This window comes from Dama dama, chromosome 24 (genome assembly GCF_033118175.1).
Source record: "Dama dama isolate Ldn47 chromosome 24, ASM3311817v1, whole genome shotgun sequence".
Taxonomy (NCBI): Eukaryota; Metazoa; Chordata; class Mammalia; order Artiodactyla; family Cervidae; genus Dama; species Dama dama.
Window position 1 is genome coordinate 7696780 of NC_083704.1, and position 20872 is coordinate 7717651.

The 20872-nt window shown below is 47.3% G+C and overlaps 1 protein-coding gene across 7 annotated transcripts in view; it reads right to left on the reverse strand.

The window, feature by feature from the left end:
* NEK10 (NIMA related kinase 10) overlaps nucleotides 1-20872 on the reverse strand; it is a 322723-nt gene that overhangs the window by 248572 nt on the left and 53279 nt on the right. For all 7 annotated transcript variants that reach the window (XM_061127634.1, XM_061127631.1, XM_061127638.1 and 4 more), the window contains one exon: nucleotides 6808-6892. In XM_061127634.1, the coding sequence (XP_060983617.1) occupies nucleotides 6808-6892 (85 nt within the window). The remainder of the gene's footprint in view (nucleotides 1-6807; nucleotides 6893-20872) is intronic.

Consider the following 20872-nt stretch of genomic DNA (forward strand, 5'->3'; position numbering starts at 1 on the left):
AGACACACGAATAACTGGAATTTAAGATAGATCTAGGTAGGTGTTTTTAAGAAAGCTATGGGGCTTCCCTGGTGGCTCAGACGGTAAAGAATCTGCCTGCACTGCAGGAAACCAGGGCTCAATCCCTGGGTCAGGAAGATCCCCTGGAGAAGGGAATGGCAACCCACTCCAGTGTTCTTACCTGGAGAATTCTATGAACTATGGACAGAGGAGCCTGGTGGGTTATAGTCCATGAGGTCACCGAGAGTTGGACATGACTGAACAACTAACACTTTTTCATAGTTTAAGAAAGTTATACAGGAGGTGCTGTGACACCCCAGAGGAGGGACATATAATAGCCTGCTGAGAGGACTACAGAAAACTTTGTAAGGGTGGCGGCCTCTGAGTGGGCTTAGAAGGATGGATAGTTGTGCTGAGGAGACGTGGAGGAAGAGAAGGAAACGAAGGGGATTCCTCCAAGCAAAGAGGACAGGAGGCTCAAAGGTGCACAGAAGTTGCATAGAAAGAACATCAAGATGTTGTATCACTATGAAAAGCAACTCCCTAAATTTATGAAGCGAATCATTGGAGATAATGTTAGAAAAATAGTGAGATAAACTATGGGAAGACTTGAACATGAGCCTGAACTGAACTTTGCATTCGAGCCTGATGGACATGTGTGAACAGGGCTGATCACACTCAGCTGTGGGGACTTCCCTCTGGTCTTGGAGGAAACTGGAGAGGGATGGGCATGGAGGGGAGCCCCACGGGTTGGCAGGCACAGAGAGGAGGGAGTGGGCAGGTGGGCAGTCTTGACATGGTCTGACCAGCTGGACATGAAGGCCAGTGGGGAGGAAGAGCGCAGAGCAGAGGCTTCACCGTCTGCACAGTGAGGTGACGGGAGGCCAGGACAGGGTAAGTCCAGGGAAGAGGGGACACAGGCTGGGTTAGGCAAGGAGGTGGAGTCTGACATGCTGAGCTGCTGGAGGTATATTCAGGTGATGGAAGAACAATAGGCCGGGAAAAGTGCACCGAGGGCAGAAGACTGAGATCTGGCATTGTTGACATAAAGGAAATTTAAATGTGAAGCGTGTGAGGGAGAATACACCAGGGAGAGACTCGTGTTTAAATGACTGGTCATGGTCATTCTTAAATGTTTACCTTGGCAAAAATATATCTATACAATCATCGGTGTTAACAGTATGGAACTCATTCCATGTTTCCCAAACTCTGTGCTGTGCATAATGATTTTATTCTGTGCGATGAGTGGTACTAGGTGTTCGGAAATATTTTTATGATCAAACAGTAGGTCAAACAGAGTGTAACAAATTATTTGATTCTAGATTTAAACTCCTCTGAGCTTTAACGTGCTGCCGTGCACCACAGTCTCCAGCAGGAGGAGCCGCCCATCTTCCCTGCATTTGGTGGGAGAGACACACCATCTTTCACAGAGGCCCTGTGAGCCCTGTCAGAAGCACTGTTACAAAACACAGGAAAAGGAGCGAGGCTGCACCACCGCTAGAAAATGTCACTGTGATGCCCTCAAGCAGTGACCCACCATTTACCAAACAAGCAACGGGGCCACCAGAGAGCAAGACCACAAGGCACCCACATCTCTGGGCTCAGCAGTCCTGGGTCCTGAGCTAAAGAGCAGACAGGACTGCGCTCCTCCCCGGCACGGCCTGAGCTCACAGGACCTGGCTCTGGACTTCCAAGCCTAGTGACCTGGAGACAGTTTCCATCAAACTGGACAAATGTCCTTACTCTACTATTCCCAGAGTTTATCTCTTTTTAAAAAATTGACACAATACTGTAACACTGATAAAAACTATACAACAACAGCGCACCCAGCAACACCACTCTGACTGCCATCAGTCCAGCAGCGTGTCGCCGTGGCAAAGCCTCAGGGCCCCGGACACGCGGTCCCTGGTCGGCGGTCCACACTGCTCATCCCTCTATCACAACTGAAGGTTCCCCTGGGCCTGACCAGTACGTTAGGTGTGTTAGGAACCACTCTTCTAAAGGCGTGTAAGGGGAAAGGAAGAGTTTCCTGCCTTGGAGTCTGCAGGAAAGGTGGTACCACTGACAGAGCCTGCAGAGTTCAGCAGGTTGCAGGAGCGCCAGGATGGACAGACCCGAGTGAAGTTACCGTAGCATGTGCTGTGAGCTCACCAACACTCTGGCCCCTGTGTTCCTTTATACACTTACAGATTACTGAGAGTCCCAGAGACCTTCTGTTCATGTGAGTCAATCTACTTATATTTACCGTGTACGTGTGTCTTCAGTCAGTCAGTTGTGTCCAACCCTTTGCAACCCCATGAACTGTAGTCCACCAGGCTCCTCTATCCATGAAACTTTCCAGGCAAGAATAATGGAGTGGGTTGCCATTTCCTCCTCCAGGGGATCGTCCCAACCCAAGGATCAAACCAGCATCCGCACCTCCTATGTTGGCAGGCAGATTATCTGGGAAGCTCTTTATATTTACCATATTAGAGATAAAAGGCGAGGAATTTTTACAACACAAAAGCACACCAGCATGTGTTCCACCAGGCGTGAGGATACACCATCATCACACGCCCTGCAGCCTCTGGAAGGCTCCACTGCACGCTCCTAAGAGACTGAGCATGAATCACACTGGAGCATCACCTTTAAGACCATTTTGAGCCCGTGGGACCCCTGGATGGGTCTCAGAGACCTGCGAGAGTCCCCAGACCACACTCTGAGAACCATCATGCTACCATATCATCCCAACAAATACCTGGAAATTTGGGACTTAAATGAGGGGGAAAGTCTCAGGCTGGAAACATGTGCTTGTGAGCAAAGAACAACAGCAACAAAATGACTGGTGAAGCCAAAAGCTCAGAAGATACAGGAGACTATAACAAAGAAAATAGTTTTGGGGAAGGTTAACATTTCGGGGCTTCCCCAGTGGCTCCAAGGTAAAGAATCTGCATACAGGACACACAGGCAATGCGGGTTCAATCCCCAGGTCAGGAAGATTCCTCTGGAGGAGGTCATGGCAACCCACTCCAGTATTCTTGCCTGGACAATCCCATGGACAGAGCCTGATGGGCTATATAGTCAGTCCATGGGGCCGCAGAGTTGGACACAACCGAAGCAGCTGAGCATAGCAGCAACATTTAGGAAGGCAGAATTTAAAAGGAGCAAGTAAACAGCGCAGAGAAACAGAAGGTGATGGGGAAGAGCTGGAGGTTTTCAGGATCAGCGAGGGGAAACAGCCTGGCGAGGGGCGCAGGCTGCTGGAGAGCGGCTGGGGTGCGAGGCGGGGCGATCAGGCCATACAACTCCACTTTCTCTCTATTGCTGCAGCTGATGGGGATGTAGTCAGGAGTTTTTAGGCGGGGCGATCGGGCCATACAGCTCCACTGTCGTGCTATTGCTGCGGCTGATGGAGAAAGGCTGGGTGCGAGGCGGGGTGATTGGGTCATACAACTCTGCTATCTCTCTATTGCTGTGGCTGCTGTAAATGCAGTTTGGGAGTTTTAAGTTTTTCTGTTTATCGTTGATAAGCAATGTGCTCTGACGGCTCACTGTAAGCAGCCTAGGTAGACTTTATCCTGCTTGCAACTCCAACTACACTTGAAATCTCTGAACACATGTAGTCCTTTAATTATGAAAAAGGGAGCAATTTTGTCTTTAAAAATGGCTTCTTTTTCATCCCTTCCACTCATTTCTTCCTGGAACCTTCATTAGGCATATACTGGAGTCTCTGGGTCAAGAGACGCTGACTGGATCATGGCCCACACAATGCTCTTTTTAAATGACTTCCAGAGAGGCCCTGGTGCACAATATGCAAGGAAAAGCTCTACTGCACATCAGCTGTAAAGAAAAGGGAGTGGGCTCCATACAAATAGTCTGATCTTTCAATAAATGCAGTAATGAAGGTGAGATCAAGGCTTGAAAGGATAGTGTGCCCTGAAAAGGGCATTTTTATGATAAGAAAAAACGGAAAGGGAGCCACTGACACAGTAATAAAGACAACAGATGGAAGGCTGAGGCTTGGCAAGGAGGAGGGTATTTCTTCAGAAGTAAGGGATGTAAAGGTGCATAATCGGCTGTCAATGCAGGAGGCATGAAAGACGGAGGGTCGGGAAGATTCCCTGGAGGAGGGCACGGCAGCCCACTCCAGTATTCTTGCCTGAAGAATCCCACAGACAGAGGAGCCTGGCGGGCTCCATGGGGTCACAAAGAATCGGACGTGACTGAAGCGACTTAGCATGCATGCACAATGGTGCATAATAATCCAAACATTTCAAGCAACAAAGAATATATGAGCATTCCTACTAGGATGGCCTCAGTTTTGCCTGTAAAACAGCTAATGCTATAACCTAATAAGAACAACCGGGGTAGGAGGAGTGTGTGTGAGAAGCGGACATGGTCTGGAGCAGTCGCTGTGGAGCATGCAGCACTGATCACGGATTCACCAGGAGAGGAAAGGGAGGCCTGGCCTGGCTCACTGACATTTGTGGGCACAGGTCACAGTAAACCCCAGCGTGGCTATGTGACTTTGGCCAGAAATTCTTGGCAACTCAACATGTTAAACAGCTGCTCTCGTTTGTGGACAGGGTGCCAGGAGGAGAGATTCAGGGAACACCTCCTTCTATGGGAAGGCTGGAAATCAATGGGAGATCTGGTTTAACGCATGTTTTTGTCATAAAAGCCCCAAAGCAAAGAGGTCACAGAATTCTTTCTTTTAGAGAGCAATCCAATAAACCTTACTCCAGCCCATCAAGAACTGGATTAAGAAAGGGAATACTTCAGATGAAGATCAGCAGAGTATGACACAACGGCCATCAATTCTCTGAGCAAACAGCATGCCTAAGGCAAATATTTTGCTAACTTCTGTAAGTCCAAAAACTAGACCTCCTGCTAAAAATCCACCTCCTTCCATGAAAACTTATATTAATACCATATACAAGCTGTTCTTACCCAAGCTGAGGCCTATGGGGCATATGGCAGGGGGGTTAGGGGAGAGCGTTAATATGAGTCAGGGACAAGGAGCCCAGGGCCAGGGGGAGGTGGGGCAGTAACCCAGGCAGAGTGGAGCACACACCACCCTCACCAGCATGACCCACACAGCTCTGTCCGGGTGGTCACAGGAGAAAAGGAAAGTTCCCATAAAACTGTGAGCAACCAGGACAGGAAGTTTTTTGAGGAATGTCACATACTCAAATAACTGGTTGACTGAACTAGAACAACACAAAGCCAGCTTAGAGTGTGCAATGAGGAAGGGAGCACCTCTTCTAAAGAAAAGATCGAAGCTACCATGAATCCCAGGAGATTCAAATCAGAGCAGGTTCATCGCTGGCTAGCAGCAGCACACGTTGTTTCAAGTGCCAAGTTTGGAAAAGATGGTTATCAGGGTAATGAAAGGAAATCTGTCCTGATTCAAATAATAACTCATCAGTAAAGCTGAATCTAAAATAAATGCGCTTCAGAGTGGTCTAAGCATCCCTGTAGCTTATCAGAATGGGGCATAAAAGGAGATACCTCTTAGGGAAAAAAGCAATCTGTGAAAATGATTGAACCATGTAGGAACTGCCCTTTAGATATTTAATGCTGGCAAGCAGAAACAATAATGGCTCATTAGCAATTTGGAGACTTCTCCAAACTGGTTGGGCAGTGGTTCCCCCAACCAGTAGCATCAGGGACACCTGGGAACTTGTTAGAAATGCAGATTTCCAGGCCCTCCCCCAAACTTACTGAATCAGAAGCTTCCCTGGTGGCACAGACAGTAAAGAGTCTGCCTGCAACATAGAAGATCTGGGTTCAATCCATGGTCAGAAGATCCCCTGGAGAAGGAAATGGCAACCCACTCCAGTATTCTTGCCTGGAGAATCCCATGGGCAGAGGAACCTGGTGGGCTACAGTCCAGGGCTCGCAGAGAGTCGGATAAGACTGAGCAACTAACACTTTCACTTTCAGGTGCCAGCAATCATTAAGTCTTCCAAGTGCTTCTGATATACGGAAAGTTTACAAACTTTGCTTTACAGAAGCAGGAATCTTAGCAGCTGGGTCTGGAAGGAACAACTTTCACGGACCAGGTGGTGTCAGGTAAGCCTTTCTTCAGAGCCTCTCTGCTAAAGCACTCAGTGCTTGCTACTCAAAGTGCTGGCCACGGACTAGTGGCCTCAGCGGAATCTCGGGCCTCAGTGTATACCTGTGGAATCCACACCTGCACTTACAAGAGCCCCAGGTGACTCCCCTGCACTTAAAAGTCTGAGAGGTACTAACGCAGAGACAGAAAGCTTAACTGACTAGTGACAGGAGGGGAGACTCCCGCCAGCAGACGCCTCCTCTGAGACAGGCGGGACCCCCGTGCTCACCTCTAACTCGGGCTCTGAGGCTGGACTCCGGGGAGTGCATGGCTCTGGGGCAGCTACCAGAGTGTAGGCCCGGCTGCTCCCCCTGTCGGCCCTGGAGCCCCCTAAGGAAGTCCCACTTGTCCCTGCTCACTTTGACCTGGTGGGCCACTTGGCATCAACGTGCTCCGAAGTATGGCCCAGTGTACCCTCCTCCAAGCTGCCTGTGGTTTAAAATGCCAAGAGATGATGCAAACACAGACCAGAAGTCAGTCCACTGCATCCCACAGGTAACAGAGTAGAAATATAGAGATATTTCTGTCCCCATTAAATCACTTCTCTCCCACCGATTTCAATAGCAGGTAAGATAAATCCCAAATGTGGAAGCTACTGAGTAGTGAAGAGAGGAAAAAAATGTTACCGTGCTGTGCTTCAGAAAAGAGCCCACCGGTTTTCATTTCATCTGCAAACTAGTAAAAAATATTTTTTATTTTATGCAACCAACCTGATAACATGGATCCCTCATTAGGAGTCTCAGACAAATTAATACTCTCAGAAAATGAAGAGATGGAGCGCGATCAACCCACTCTCTGAAAGAAAACAAGAGAGAACATGTTTGTTCACGTTTAAAACCAGTGGACGTGACAGTTCATGAACAGAGCAGCACTAGGAAGGACAACAGAAAACAGCTACAGGAAGAGCATTCATTGGTCTCAAACAGTCTGCAGCGGGGACTGTCATTTGACACTTAACCAATTTTAATGGAAAACACTGTCATTACAAAGTTGAGGCCCCCAAATTATTTGGTTCATGGGCCCTGACTGTCCCAAGAAAGGGCAGCCCCTGATCCCAAGAAATAGCTAACAGGTTCAACTTCAAAAGGCTTGATACACTGATAACTTAGCATCCAATTTTGAAAAAGATAATACAAACACACTAGAAGAAAATTATTTTTATTTTATTCTTAATCACATTTACTAACTAATGGAGTGTGGACACTAAACAACTTCTGCAGTCTTGGAATGGGATCCAACACCACCTCCATTTCCTTCTCCACCTGACTCCCCAGGGCACTTGCTTTTGACCGCAGTGACCACTGAAGACTCAGCTACAGAAGAGTAAGCAGCATCGAGGGGAAGGCAGTACACCTACTGTGGAAGCTGTAATCACCCAGTGTAGTCTACACCGTGTCTGACAGATGGTGTGTGTCATCGCTGTTTTCCCTGAGATTTTAAAATATCCCAGGGCACCCCTGGGGGTTCCAATCAGCCCCTGGTATGCTCCAGTGCTCCTTGTGGGAAATGTGGGGATAAAGTATTTTCTTAGATCTTAGGTCCATTTCCCCAGAAACAGGGTCTTCCATGAAGATGGCTGCGCATGTGAGTGACTGAGGACAGCAGGAGACCCCCTGGAGTGGGGGCAGGGGGCAGGGAGAGGAGTGAGGGAAGGGGGAGAAGGGGAGGGGGAGTGGGGAGACCCAGCGGGCAGGGGTCTGCTGTGCCAGCCCAACCTCCACTGACCCCTCGACCCCCGTGAAGGCAAGCGCCCTGGGCTTCCCTGCTCCCAAACAGCTGTCACGGGGTGGGGGTGGGCACTGCTGCTCTCTGGGCCTGTGGGCAACGTGGACGCAAAATGCCAGAGGGCAGTGCCGGGGCCCAGCCTCTCACACAGGCGCCACTGGCCAGTCCCGGCCGGAAGCCACGTCGCCAACGTATCCGGGGGCAGTGGGAGCATGAATGTCTCAGGGGGTTCCGGCTGGAGGGAGCTGAGCGGTGGGCGCAGCACCCTGCCTGCAGGCTCTGGGCAGCTCTCCGACCACTCTGGGGAGGGGGTGTCGTCTGCACACCCAGCACCCTTCCCCACCGCTGCACCAGTTAGCCTTAGGAATCAATGAATTCTACCTGGGGAAACTTTTCGGTCCGCTCCCACGGGGCCCCCAGGCTGCCGAGTGTGAATACTGCCAAAGGCTTTTCTCATGTCACTCAGGGAGAACCCATCTGCCGAGAACGTTCAGGAACAGAGCCCAGGCTGAGACTCGGACCCGGAGCTTCCCAAGTCTCGGCTGACAGCATCTGAAACTCGGTGCATGCCCCTCCCCAACACAGGCCTCATCCCCCAGGCTTCCAGCGGATCAGACCAAAACCCCGGGCGTTTCCTTGTCTCCTCTACTCACTCACGCCCTTCATCCAATCCCTCAGCACATCCTGTCTGCTCCACCTTTAAAATCTCTCTCCATTCACACAAGTTTGAGGCAGGAGATAGATGGGCCTCTGGGCTGAGCAGCTGGAGTTTGTCAAGCAGAGTAGATTGGAGCTTTGTTTTCCCTGACAACCCAAGGACAGAGTTAGAGGCAGGAACTGAGCTCTGAGGGAGCAAACAGAGAAAATGACCGTATCTATTACTCCTGAGGTAAAGGAAACCTCCCCAACTCCACACCAGCAGGAAGGCTCCTTGGGGGTCAGAAAAGGTGGGCATCACTCCATAGTAAATGTCATACTCCTTTGCACTGGAATCCATCTTGGCAAAAAGACGCATATGAAGAAGGCCCAAGGGCAGGGCAGGTGTGGGAAAAGAAACAAGATAATTGGCCAGAGGAGAACAAAGAGCCAGAAGAACTGCCCCACATACATGGTTTAACTCCCTCCTCATCACAGGGGACCCTTTCTCTCTGGGTGGGTGTTCCTGTTTTGTTTCTGTCTAAACACACAGTGTCTGTGTGTGCTCTCCCACATGTGGTGCGTGTCTCTGAAAATAAACTTTGTACCCATTTTCTGCAGTTTTTATCTCCTTAAATCATTCTTACTTTCAAACAGAGGCAAGAGCCAGGTCGGCTTTGCTTCTAGTCTCTAATCCCTGGTGGAGTAGCAGGTAGGACTCCTGGCTTTCGTCCAGGATACTCAGGTTCAAGGAACCAAGGGGAACTAAGATCCTGCTTCAAGACCACTCACGGTTGTCTCTCCGAGATCACCTTCTCACTCCGTCATCCACTATGACCCCAGTTCAAGCCTCCATCGTCATTTGCTTGAACTATTTTTTTATTTGTATTTTTAAAAAAGTGGGGGTACGCCCTGCAGCATGTGAGACCTGAGTTCCCTGACCAGGGACTGAACCCATGCCCCCTGCAGTGGAAATGCAGAGTCTCAACCACTGGATTGCCAAGGAACTCCCTGCGTGAACTACCGCAAAAGCCTCCCACCTGCCTTCCTCGCTTCCATCTTTGTTCCAACTTCAGTCTTCCCACATCAGCCAGGGAGACCCTCCACAGACACCCTCCCTGCCCTGGCCCCCAGCGTCTCTCCTCTCACTCAGGCCCCGTGGCCCACAGGCTCCTTGGGACGCCTGGCCTCCCCACTGCCTCTCGGTCCTCACCCCCACCACTGCCCCCACGCACGCCCCCCAGTCATACTGGCCTCCCCGCGCCTTCTTCACTGACCCTCTCACAACAGGGCTGGGCTGGGAGCCTTGCCTCTGCTCCTCTCTGTGAAGCAGCTTTGGTAACGTTTTAACACTGGACCCTCCCACACAATTACCCTCCCACACAATTAGAGAGATGTTCTCCGACATGATATGAGGCCTATCACTTGCAGCTGTTCTAACTAAAGTGTATGTCGCAGTGCGGAGGCCGTCAGCACGGCACAGCCTAGACTCCCGAGGCGAGGAAGGCACGCTGAGCGCTGCCGAGCACCGCGCCTGCCTACATCACCGGAAGGTGCTCCCTGCCAGGTGACACTGCCCTCCAGATTGGCCCAATGTGATGCAAGCGTTAGCAAAAACCTAAAACAAACTGCATCTGCTATTTCTTGCCTAGCCAAGAAGAACACAGGAAGACGAAGCTGTTTCGGATCAGGATCCACATAATTCCCCCCACCCTCTACCACCTACCTGCATGGCTGAGTGAGCACATCCAGCAAAATTAGGGTACTTTAAACATCTGCCCCCTCGCTCAAGAGGAACATTTACTTGAACTGCAGTCCCAATACAACCCTTGCCCGGCTTGTCTAACATCGATCCCTGACCTTTATTGGGGGGCGGTAGAATTCAGCTTTGACTGTTTCTCAATCCTGAGAAATTCAACTCTGTCCCAAACCTGCACATGTCACACCTGAGTGCAGGAAACATACCTCATAGAAGGCAGATCGAGCATCTGTGGTTCTTCCACCAGAGGTGTCACCCCAGCCCAGCCACTACTCTCCACCCCAAGCCACTCACTCCTTCCATCCACTGACTCAGCTCACAGGAAGGAAGCTGGAAATATGCTTTCCCCACAGCCTTACATCTCCAAGGATGTTTGACTGCGTGTTATAAATGAGAGTCCCCACAAGAGGCCTGGCTCTGTAGATGGAGGTTGAACACAGTGTCTCAAGAAGATCGCTGGCTGAGAATCACTCTTCCTGCCACCACCAAGGCCCCCTGGCAAGAGCTGCCCACCACAGGTGCCAGCACCTCACGCCCTCCTTCAGTCTGGGCACCATGACTGTGACACCTCTGCTACTGGAGGCCAAGCTCAGTCTCTTCAGAAAATAAAGACAGGACTCAACTCTTCCGGGGCTTCCCAGGTGGCACTTGTGGTAAAGAATCCACCTGCAATGCAGGAGCTGCAAGAGATGCAGGTTCGATCCCTGGGTTGAGAAGATCCCCTGGAGGAGGAAATGGCAACCCACTCCAGTATTCTTGCCTGGAGAATCCCACGGAAAGAGGAGCCTGGCGGGCTACAATCCATTGGGTTGCAGAGTCAGAAACGACTGAAGCAGCTTAGCACACACACATGCGACCCCTCCGAGGTCTGTAGCCGAGACAGAATTATCCAAGGCCACGGTGGGAAGCTGCACTATAGTTCATCCTAACTTCCTGCATTGGGGAACATAATGCAAATTTGAAGTACATTTCGAATTTCAGTCACTTCTGGGAACTCTTGTCAGGATGTGGTTATTCTGAGGCTCCTCTTAGAGACAGAAAACCTTTCATCTCATAAGAGACAGAAAACCTTTCATCTCATAAGTACGGGGATGGCCTGTGACTGGTTTCCCTTCCAGGTGCTGGGGTCAGCTAAAGATAGCATGCAGCCAACTCTACACCCCAAAGATCTAACGGGAATAATGATCCAGTGGCAACAGCTGCTGGCAGCCTTCTGAGGTTTAATGCTGGCTGCTCTTCATTATTTAAGAGGAGAAGCCATGGGATACACTGGGAGATGACTCATGTGACAAATGTGTATGTGCTTGGAATTTTTCCTGTTAAGAATGTACAACCTTCCATAAGGGAAGTCCATGAGCTTTCCAATGCTTTTTCATATTAAAATCAATATGAAAAGGTTTTTTTCTGTTTCTTCTCACCTTTAAAAAAAAATAAAAGAATTCCAGAATAGCTTTTTGTCTTGTTTTCCTATTAAAGGAATGTAAATAAATGAAGAATTCTAGAAAATCTCAGGATTGAAAGTTCTGTTCCAAGCAGATGGCATTTTTTTTGTTCTGCAATTTAGGGACTGTGGCCTGAAGCTGTTAATATTTCTCCGTGATTCTGTCCTCAGCTGCTGTCAATGCAAATAGAATTCCTGGTGTCTGGGTCCTGCGGGGCATCCTCCCTGAGCACTGACCTCTGAGGAGCAGTTGTTCCCTCCACGGCTCCCAGCCCTTCACCCCTCTTAAGGACGGGCCCGTTGGCTGGAGCTCTGCTGCCCCTGGGGAATGGCATGTTCCGTAAGGTGATATAGAGCTCTGTTCGCCAGGAGCTGGGAGACTAGGAGACACACCAAGTCTAACGCAAGCAGAGAATTACAGAGAATGGTAATGACAGACTCCAAAGTCTCTGTTTGACTGAGGAGGAGCCAGCTGCCAGGCCCCCGAGGGTACAGGTAGCAGAGCTGGGGCCCCGGCCCCCAGGCCAGAGCTCCCACATCCCCCTCCACCCAGGGCCTCCTGGACGACACGGATGACAGAAAGGGGCTCTTCGAGGCATCTCCTGTGGGGGCAGGCGTGCATAGTGGCGAGGGGTCTCCTGAGGTAGCTCTGAGAACCTTGTCTGTCGGCAAAGGTAGTGTTTCCCCGGAGGACGTGTCCCGTTATAGCAGCCGCAGGGCAGCAGATTCATGCACGATCAGGCAAGTATTTGTCCCCTCTGCTGACTGAGCTTCTGCCACTGCACTCGCAGGACTGTTCGCACATGGCAGCAGGACCAGCCCCCACGCCTCTGTCATGACCACCTGCCACTTCGATTTCGGGATCAGATGCCACTTTCTGCTATCGATGCAAACATAGGAGAAACGGTGCTGCCAGAGACAAAGCATTTGAAAAGAGAAAGGGTGGTCAGGGTCTCACCCTCCTGCTCAGCTGAAGAAACCCAGGTGTGACGTGAGAGCTCCAGGTAAACGCCAGCCACGACGCTGTGGGCATGGAGCGCGGAGGGTCTGTGGTCAGGGCAACTCCACCCAGGGCTGATGCAAATGCCAGAGGTTAAACCTCAACTGCCTCTCACCCAGAACAAGTGGCGTCTTCAGAGGAGGCACTATGAGATCGCCCTTCTCATTTACACACAAAACAGGAACCACCAAAAAACCGCCACATTTGACTCAAAATTTTAAAGTGGAGAAATTGAAACCTGTTTCAAAATAAATATTACCTCAAATCCCTATGGCAAATTCTTTTTTTTTCTTTCTTTTGGATAGTTGTAAAAGTAAAATTCACATCAAAATAGAGATGTAAAAACTTAAAAGAAATAAGAAAACATGTGAAGCCATGAATTATAAGTGAGTACTCGGGGAATTTTTACTGACTTGTCCCACTGTTCTTAATGGGTTGTGTCATCCACTAAATCTGGCCCAGAAGAGACACCCAGTCAGAGCTCCATCCAATAGGTCATGTTGGTCCTGAAAGTCAGATTTTGACTAGAAAGGACTGTCCTAGCTGTTTCTTCTGCATGACTGGTGAAAATCTCAGAGAGTGAATGCTTTCAGATAGTTACTCATCACCCTCCAGGATATAGACACTGTCACACGCCCAGGAGTGCAGCCTGACACAACTATGCCCTGGTGTTCATAGAGGTTACCATCAAGAGAAAGAAGACCAATAACCTACACACAAACAAAGCTTCGCATCAGGTGGTGACCAGGGAAAAACAGCAAAGTTAAAGGTTTCAGGAGTCCTGGGAATGCTCTTTTAGGAGAGCCAGAGAAAGGCTTTCTGATACGAGTAGCATCTGAGTGAACTCAGGAATGAGTCGAGGGCTGAACAGCCAAAGACTGAAGTATGTAGTTCCCGAGCAGGATGCACTGGTTTATGCAAGGAAACCCTTGAGGGCTGGAGCAAGATGAGCAAAGACAGGGTCATGGGAGCTGATGTTACAGAGATGGCAGGAGCCAGTTCTGCAGATCTTTGTAGAATAGGAACAGGGATTTTGGACTTTTTACTCCAGAAAGTCACAGGAAGCCTTTAAGCACAGGACTCACATCATGTGGCAGAGATTCTGAATAGATCCTTTGAGATGACACTAGAGGGAGTCACGGGTCAGAGCCAGGAGCCCAGTCAGAGCCAGGAGTGTGGTCAGTGCAAGAGACTGTGCAGCTAGGACAGGTCAACACTCGGGAGAGAAGGCAAGGTGAATAAGAGAAATCAGGAGTCCTATTTTAGGCATGGTGATCCTGAGATGCCCAAAGAAGTCCACCAATCAACATGTGAAGGAAAATACTATAGCAGGAGAGAGGTTTCCATCTCTCAGAGAAAAGCTGACAGAGAACTTCAGGAACAGGTGACTTTCATAAGTGGGGGTGTCCTCGGGACTGATTGATTTTGGCCATGGAAGGGGGCATCCAAAATGTGCTTTAGCTTACTCCCTGGTTCTCAGAAGCTCATGCACTGACAATTATTGATTTGGTCAGGTTTAAAACTGGCTCTGATGCTTATGTGTGGACAAACAAGAAGTGGTCATCTCCTGAAAAGTTGGGATGATTTTAATTCTCTACCTATTGGCCATCTGAGTGAATGAGTTTCCTAAGAAGCAGTAGTAAACAGTAAAAAAAAAAAAGAGAGAGAGAGAGAGAACTGGATGACTGTGTGTGCGTGTGTACATACATACAGTGTGCATATATACACAATTTAAGCTTGGGGTAAATTCTAAATAACATTTTGGGAGAAATTAACATGATATTCTAGTGGCAGAAAGCAAAGAGAAACTGAAGAGCTTCTTGATGAAGGTGAAAGAGGACAGTGAAAAAGCTAGTTTCAAACTTAATATTCAAAAAGACTAAGATCATGGCATCTGGTCCCACCACTTCATGGCAAGGAAAATGGAAGCAGTGACAGATTTTATTTTCTTGGGCTCCAAAAGCATTGCAGATGGTGACTGAAACCATGAAATTAAAAGATGTTTGCTCCTTGGAAGAAAAGCCATGACAAACCTAGACAGTGTATTAAAAAGCAGAGACATCACTTTGGCGACAAAGGTCCATACAGTCAAAGCTATGGTTTTTTCCAGTAGTCACGTATGGATGTGAGAGTTGGACCATAAATAAGGCTGAGTGCTGAAGAAATGATGCTTTTGATTTGTGGTGCTGCAGAAGATTCTTGAGAGTCCCTTGGACTTCAAGGAGATCAAACTAGTCAATCTTAAAGGAAATCAACCATGAATATTCTTTGGAATAACTGATGCTGAAGCTCTAATATTCTGGCCACCTGATGCGAGGATCTGACTCGTTGAAAAAGACCCTGATACTGGGAAGATTGAAGACAGAAGGAGAAAAAGGCGGCAGAGGATGAAATGGTTCGATAGTATCACTGACTCAATGGACATGAATTTGAGCAAACTCCAGGAAATAGTGAAGGACAGGGAAGACTGGTATGCTGCAGTCCATGGGGTCACAAAGTAGACATAACTTAGCGACTGAACAACAATAACATGTAAGAACTAGATATTTGCTCCAGGTTAGGAATCATTAATCATCATGCTGAAGCTGAAACTCCAATACTTCGGCCACCTGATGTGAAGAGCCAACTCACAGAAAAGACCCTGATGCTGGGAAAGATTGAAGGCAGGAGGAGAAGGGGATGACAGAGGATGAGATGGTTGGATGGCATCACTGACTCAATGGACATGAGTTTGAGTAAACTCCAGGAGTCGGTGATGGACAGGGAAGCCTGGCATGCTGCAGTCCATGGGGTCACAATTGGACACAACTTAGTGACTGAACAACAATAATCTGTCCCATAAATGAAGTAAACAAGCATATACTGTTTTTAAAAGATTACAAGGAAATATAATATGAGTTAATGTAGCTTTTTCTGGGACTTCCCTGGTGGTCCAGTGACTAAGGCTCTGGGCTCGCAATGCAGGGAGCTGGTCAGGGAGCTAAATGCCACATGCCTCAACTGAAGCTCCCATAAGCTGCAGTGAGGTCAAGGATCCTGAGTGCTGCAACCAAGACCTGATAGAGCCACATAAATAAACAAAGAGTTAATGTAGCTATTCCTAAGCTGGCATAAAGGGTAAATTTTCACTTTTTATAGTTTTCTGTGTTTTTCAAAGTTTTATAGTAATCAAAAAAATTTAACACAAAGAAATTCCACTTTATGAAGACTCTCAGTCTCCACACTCTCCAGTAAAACCAGCGTCCATGGTTTGAGTTGGCAATAAAAGACCCAAGCTCTGTTCCTGAAGAGCTCAGCTCAGCACACAGCAGGAGGAACATGGGCCCAGGGGCCTGTGAGGAGCCAGAACAGCCAGAAAGGCAAAGAGGCGGGGGTGGCAGGCTTCAGACAAGGATTAGCAGGGGCTGAAGCTCAGAGGTGAGAGAGAGAGAGAATAACTTTCAAAGAAACAACAAAGGGTTCAGTCTGACCTTGGTGAGCCCAAAGGCTGTGCTGGGCAGGAGGGGAGACAAGCAGAGGAGGACGAAGACCTCAGAGGAAACTCTGAACCAGAAAGGAACTGGAGTTCTACCTGGACTATCAGGAGACTTTTTTTTTAGATATCTAAAGACCCAAACCTAACATGTGGGGGATCTTAATGAGCCTTTCTCTCTGTCCAATTTCTGGGACTGACATGAAGACCTCTCTAGAGAGGTCTGAGCTCTCTGCACATTTGACCAAAGTGACCAGGGTTCTCTTTTCCTGGGGGAGAAAGAAGTCTTCAGAGGCTCCTACTGGCCTCTCTACTACCTGATGAGATAGAATCACAGAAAAAGCCCCTCTTGGAACTTTCCTGGTAGCCCAGTGGTTGACTGGAACTTGTGGCGCAGGGGATGTGGGTTCGATCCCTGGTCAAGGAAATAAGATCCCACGTGCCATAAAGCCAAAAAATTCTTTTTAAAAAGGAAAAGCATCTCTCCACCACCTTGGTCTATTTTAAGAACTTAATCAAGAATCTGATGAGATTGCTGTTTCTTCTGACCCTTTGGTCCCCATGACAGCTCTAGAGAGCTGAGGCTGAAGATTAGGCAAAGCTCCAAAGAAGATGCACTTGCCTTGTGGCCTCAATTTTAGTGTGGATGTGGACAATAGAGGTGTAAGCAGCAAACAAGTAACTATGTAGGTCTCCTGGGCTAGAGGTCCCTGGGAAGGTCACAGAACACTTTACAGCATTTTTAATAGGACTGTGATGGTTTGGACCAGATATTTTCCCCTAATTCAAGCAGTCCTTGAGCTCTTGAGCAGTTCTTGCAGAGAGTGAAAATAGCTTCCCAATCCAGACTTCCTAGATGCATTTCCAAAATACTTCAAATTTGTAGCATGTATTTCAGGAAATGTGATGTAAAATAAGGATGCCAACTTGTTCTTATCAGAAAAGTGACTGCACTTATGGACAATAAACAAAGTCATGCTTAGTTAGATCAGGTGGTTCTCTTTTAAATGAACTTAAAGAACCTGGAACACACTCACTTCTATAAAAGTTAAAGGTGGAAAAAAAAAGTTACAGGTGGGAGAAGAGGAGATATCCTGGCAATTACTAGAATGCTGCTGCTGCTGCTAAGTCGCTTCAGTCGTGTCCAACTCTTCGCTACCCAAGAGACGGCAGCCCACCAGGCTCCCCCATCCCTGGGATTCTCCAGGTAAGAACACTGGAGTGGGTTGCCATTTCCTTCTCCAATGCATGAAAGTGAAGTCACTCAGTCGTGTCCAACTCTTTGCAACCCCATGGACTGCAGCCTACGAGGCTCCTCTGTCCACGGGATTTCCCAGACAAGAGTACTGGACTGGGGTGCCATTGCCTTCTCCATTGTGACCCCATGGACTGCAGCCCACCAGGCTCCTCCGTTCATGGGAGTTTCCAAATTACTAGAATAGTCATACCTAAAAGAGAACCCACTTTATTTCTTTCTTCTTCATCTTTTTTTTTTTGACTGTGACATATGGATTGTGAGATCTCAGTTCAGTACCCTGACCATGGCTTGAACCTGGGCCACCATAGTGAAAGCCAGGGATCCTAACCACTAGGCAACAAGGGAATTCCCAAGAACCTACTTTAAAATAACCCCCAATTTTCATATTACAGAGAAGGGGACATGGTATAATTAAAATATTATTGAGTTGACTAAAAAAGTTCATCCCGGTTTTTCTGTAAGATGTTATCAAAAACTTGAAAGAACTTTTTGACCAACCTAATAGTTTAATAAATAAATCATGAAACTTAGATATATTTTCTTTTACATTTAACAAAATTTAATGTATAATGCTACTCTGACCTGATAACTAGAACAAAGCAAGAATGGGTTCAGCTGACACTTTGGCATATATTTTCTAACAAAGTCATATAACATGATCCAATTTCCTTGGATTTACTTTTTATTTCTGCAGCATAAAACAGGTTCATTTCTTAGAACTGCCATATGACCCAGCAATCCCACTTCTGGGCATACACACTGAGGAAACCAGATCTGAAAGAGACACGTGCACCCCAATGTTCATTGCAGCACTGTTTATAATAGCCAGGACATGGAAGCAACCTAGATGCCCATCAGCAGATGAATGGATAAGGAAGCTGTGGTACATATACACCATGGAATATTACTCAGCCATTAAAAAGAATTCATTTGAATCAGTCCTAATGAGATGGATGAAGCTGGAGCCCCTTATACAGAGTGAAGTAAGCCAGAAAGATAAAGAACATTACAGCATACTAACACATACATATGGAATTTAGAAAGATGGTAACGATAACCCTATATGCAAAACAGAAAAAGAGACACAGAAATACAGAACAGACTTTTGAACTCTGTGGGAGAATGTGAGGGTGGGATATTTCAAAAGAACAGCATGTATACTATCTATGGTGAAACAGATCGCCAGCCCAGGTGGGATGCATGAGACAAGTGCTCCAGCCTGGTGCACTGGGAGGACCCAGAGGAATCGGGTGGAGAGGGAGGTGGGAGCGGGGATCGGGATGGGGAATACGTGTAGATCCATGGCTGATTCATGTCAATGTATGACAAAACCCACTGAAATGATGTGAAGTGATTAGCCTCCAACTAATTAAAAAAAAAAAAAAAGAGTTACTCACCCAAAAAAAAAAAAAAAACAGGTTCATTTCTGCAAATATATTAGAAAGATCCATCCATGTTTCCTAATGGCTTCTCCTAATCTTTGCTATTCAAAACATGCTTTTCTGAATTTCACCCTGTCACCTTCCTTGTTAATACCTCTCTATAATCGTCAAGAGGTCTGATTCTGCCAGGGCCTCATTGATCAGGTCCTACCAGTTCAGCACCATCACTTGCAATAACTGCATGAAATTCTACATCTGCATCCAGTTTCACAAGTTAGGTTATGTCTTATTTGTATTATGTTATAGAATCTTTACATCATCTGGCAATCGGCAGGGAATGGACCAACAGAGGTGCCTCAGAGGAGCAGTTACACAGAAAAGATCCGGGAGTAGAGGTTGACTTTATAAGAGGTCAGTTAACTTTTAATCCATCCATGGATTAACAGTTAATCCATCTTCTGCCCAACCCTACTTAGAATAGAACTGGATGTAACAATCTGTCAGCAGTGAGAGGATGACATGAAAGATGCTCTTGATGTTCAACAGTCCTAAATTCCTTCTCCTCCCATGTGAGCAAAGACATCTATAATCATCTCTTTCTGGTTTAAATGTGCCAGTGTTGTAACAGTTCCTACTTCCCTACACAATCTCATAACTCTGTGCTTTCTTGCACAGACAAATAAGATGAAAAAGAGGTGGATGCATTTTCAAACAGCAGACTCTACTGAGGACAAATGATCTCAGGGCAGAAAGAAAAGTAGGAAGATGAAAATTCATTTACATCCCCTGCCATACATCAAGATTCATCGCCATGTACAACCCAGGGTGACCTCAGGTTCAGAGACATTTTCACTTGCCCTTTGAGGTCTACTGTGAGGCATTTGCCTCATCTGACTCTGGAGTAACAACTCCTGTCTTGTTTCAGATGCTGCTTGGCAATTTTACTTCTGAGAACAAAAGGGCAATTACAAGTCAACCTTAGGAAAACAACCCAGGAAACAGAGTATCCAGAAGTGTGGTTTAGGGGTGAATGTTGTTGGGGAAAGTGAAATAGAAGAGGAACAAACAAGAAGAATGTCAACTGGGTATAAGTAGATGAGAATAAATTCCCAGTCAGCCATATTCTCAGGGTAAACTTGAGCAGCATAGCATCTGAAACATGCCAAAGGCCAAAGTCCACACCCCTCCAATTTCACCCATCCTATGTCTGCCTTAATATACTTTACTTTTTGTCACATTTTCTTTGTATTGAGATGTGGGTACTAGCTGACCAGAGTGAGTCCCTAGGAAGAAAGGGACCGTGTGTCCTAGTCATCTTTGTACTTTCACCCTCTCTGCCATGTACATGGTGAGGCTCAATAATTTGTTTCTTGAACCGAATCCAAGCCTTTCAGTCAACATCAAATCTGATGTTTGCAAAGAAAAGGGATAGGAAACCATACCAGTAAAGGCCCTGAGATGTATTTCTACTAGACTCAAGTTAGAGGGAAAAGAAAAAACAGGTAGTTCTGGCCAAACAAATGAGGTTATATGGGGTAAGAAACAATGGAAGACCTTTATACTTAATCCATCTTTTACCCAACCCTGCTTTTAGAATAGAACGGGATGTAACAATCTGTCATCAGTGAGAGGATGACATGAAAGGATGCTCTTGATATTCAACATTCCTAAATTCCTTCTCCTCCCATGAGAGCAAAGGTATCTATAATCATCTCTTCCTGGTTTAAAGATTTCCAGGAACTGGTTGTGTTGCAAGTCAATAACTCCGTCCAATGTAAGATGCCTCAATAATCACTAAGAATTTGAAAATGTCCTCAACAAGAGATCTCTTAACTTCAGAACTGTTAAGATCTCTCTCAGCTGCTGGAGGCCAGCCCTCACCCGCCTATCTTCCCTCATGATTCAGGTACCTGGTGTCTGCAGGGCAGAGAGATAGTAAGATCTCTACACTCAATACAGGAAAACTTCTGCCTTCCCCAAAGTACCAACCCAACAAATGACCTATTGGAGTCCCTGAGGAGTCTATGATTACCATCTTCAAAACAAATTAAAGAACTTCAATTTTCCAATAATACCATTTCAGGCATAATTACTGTGCTACT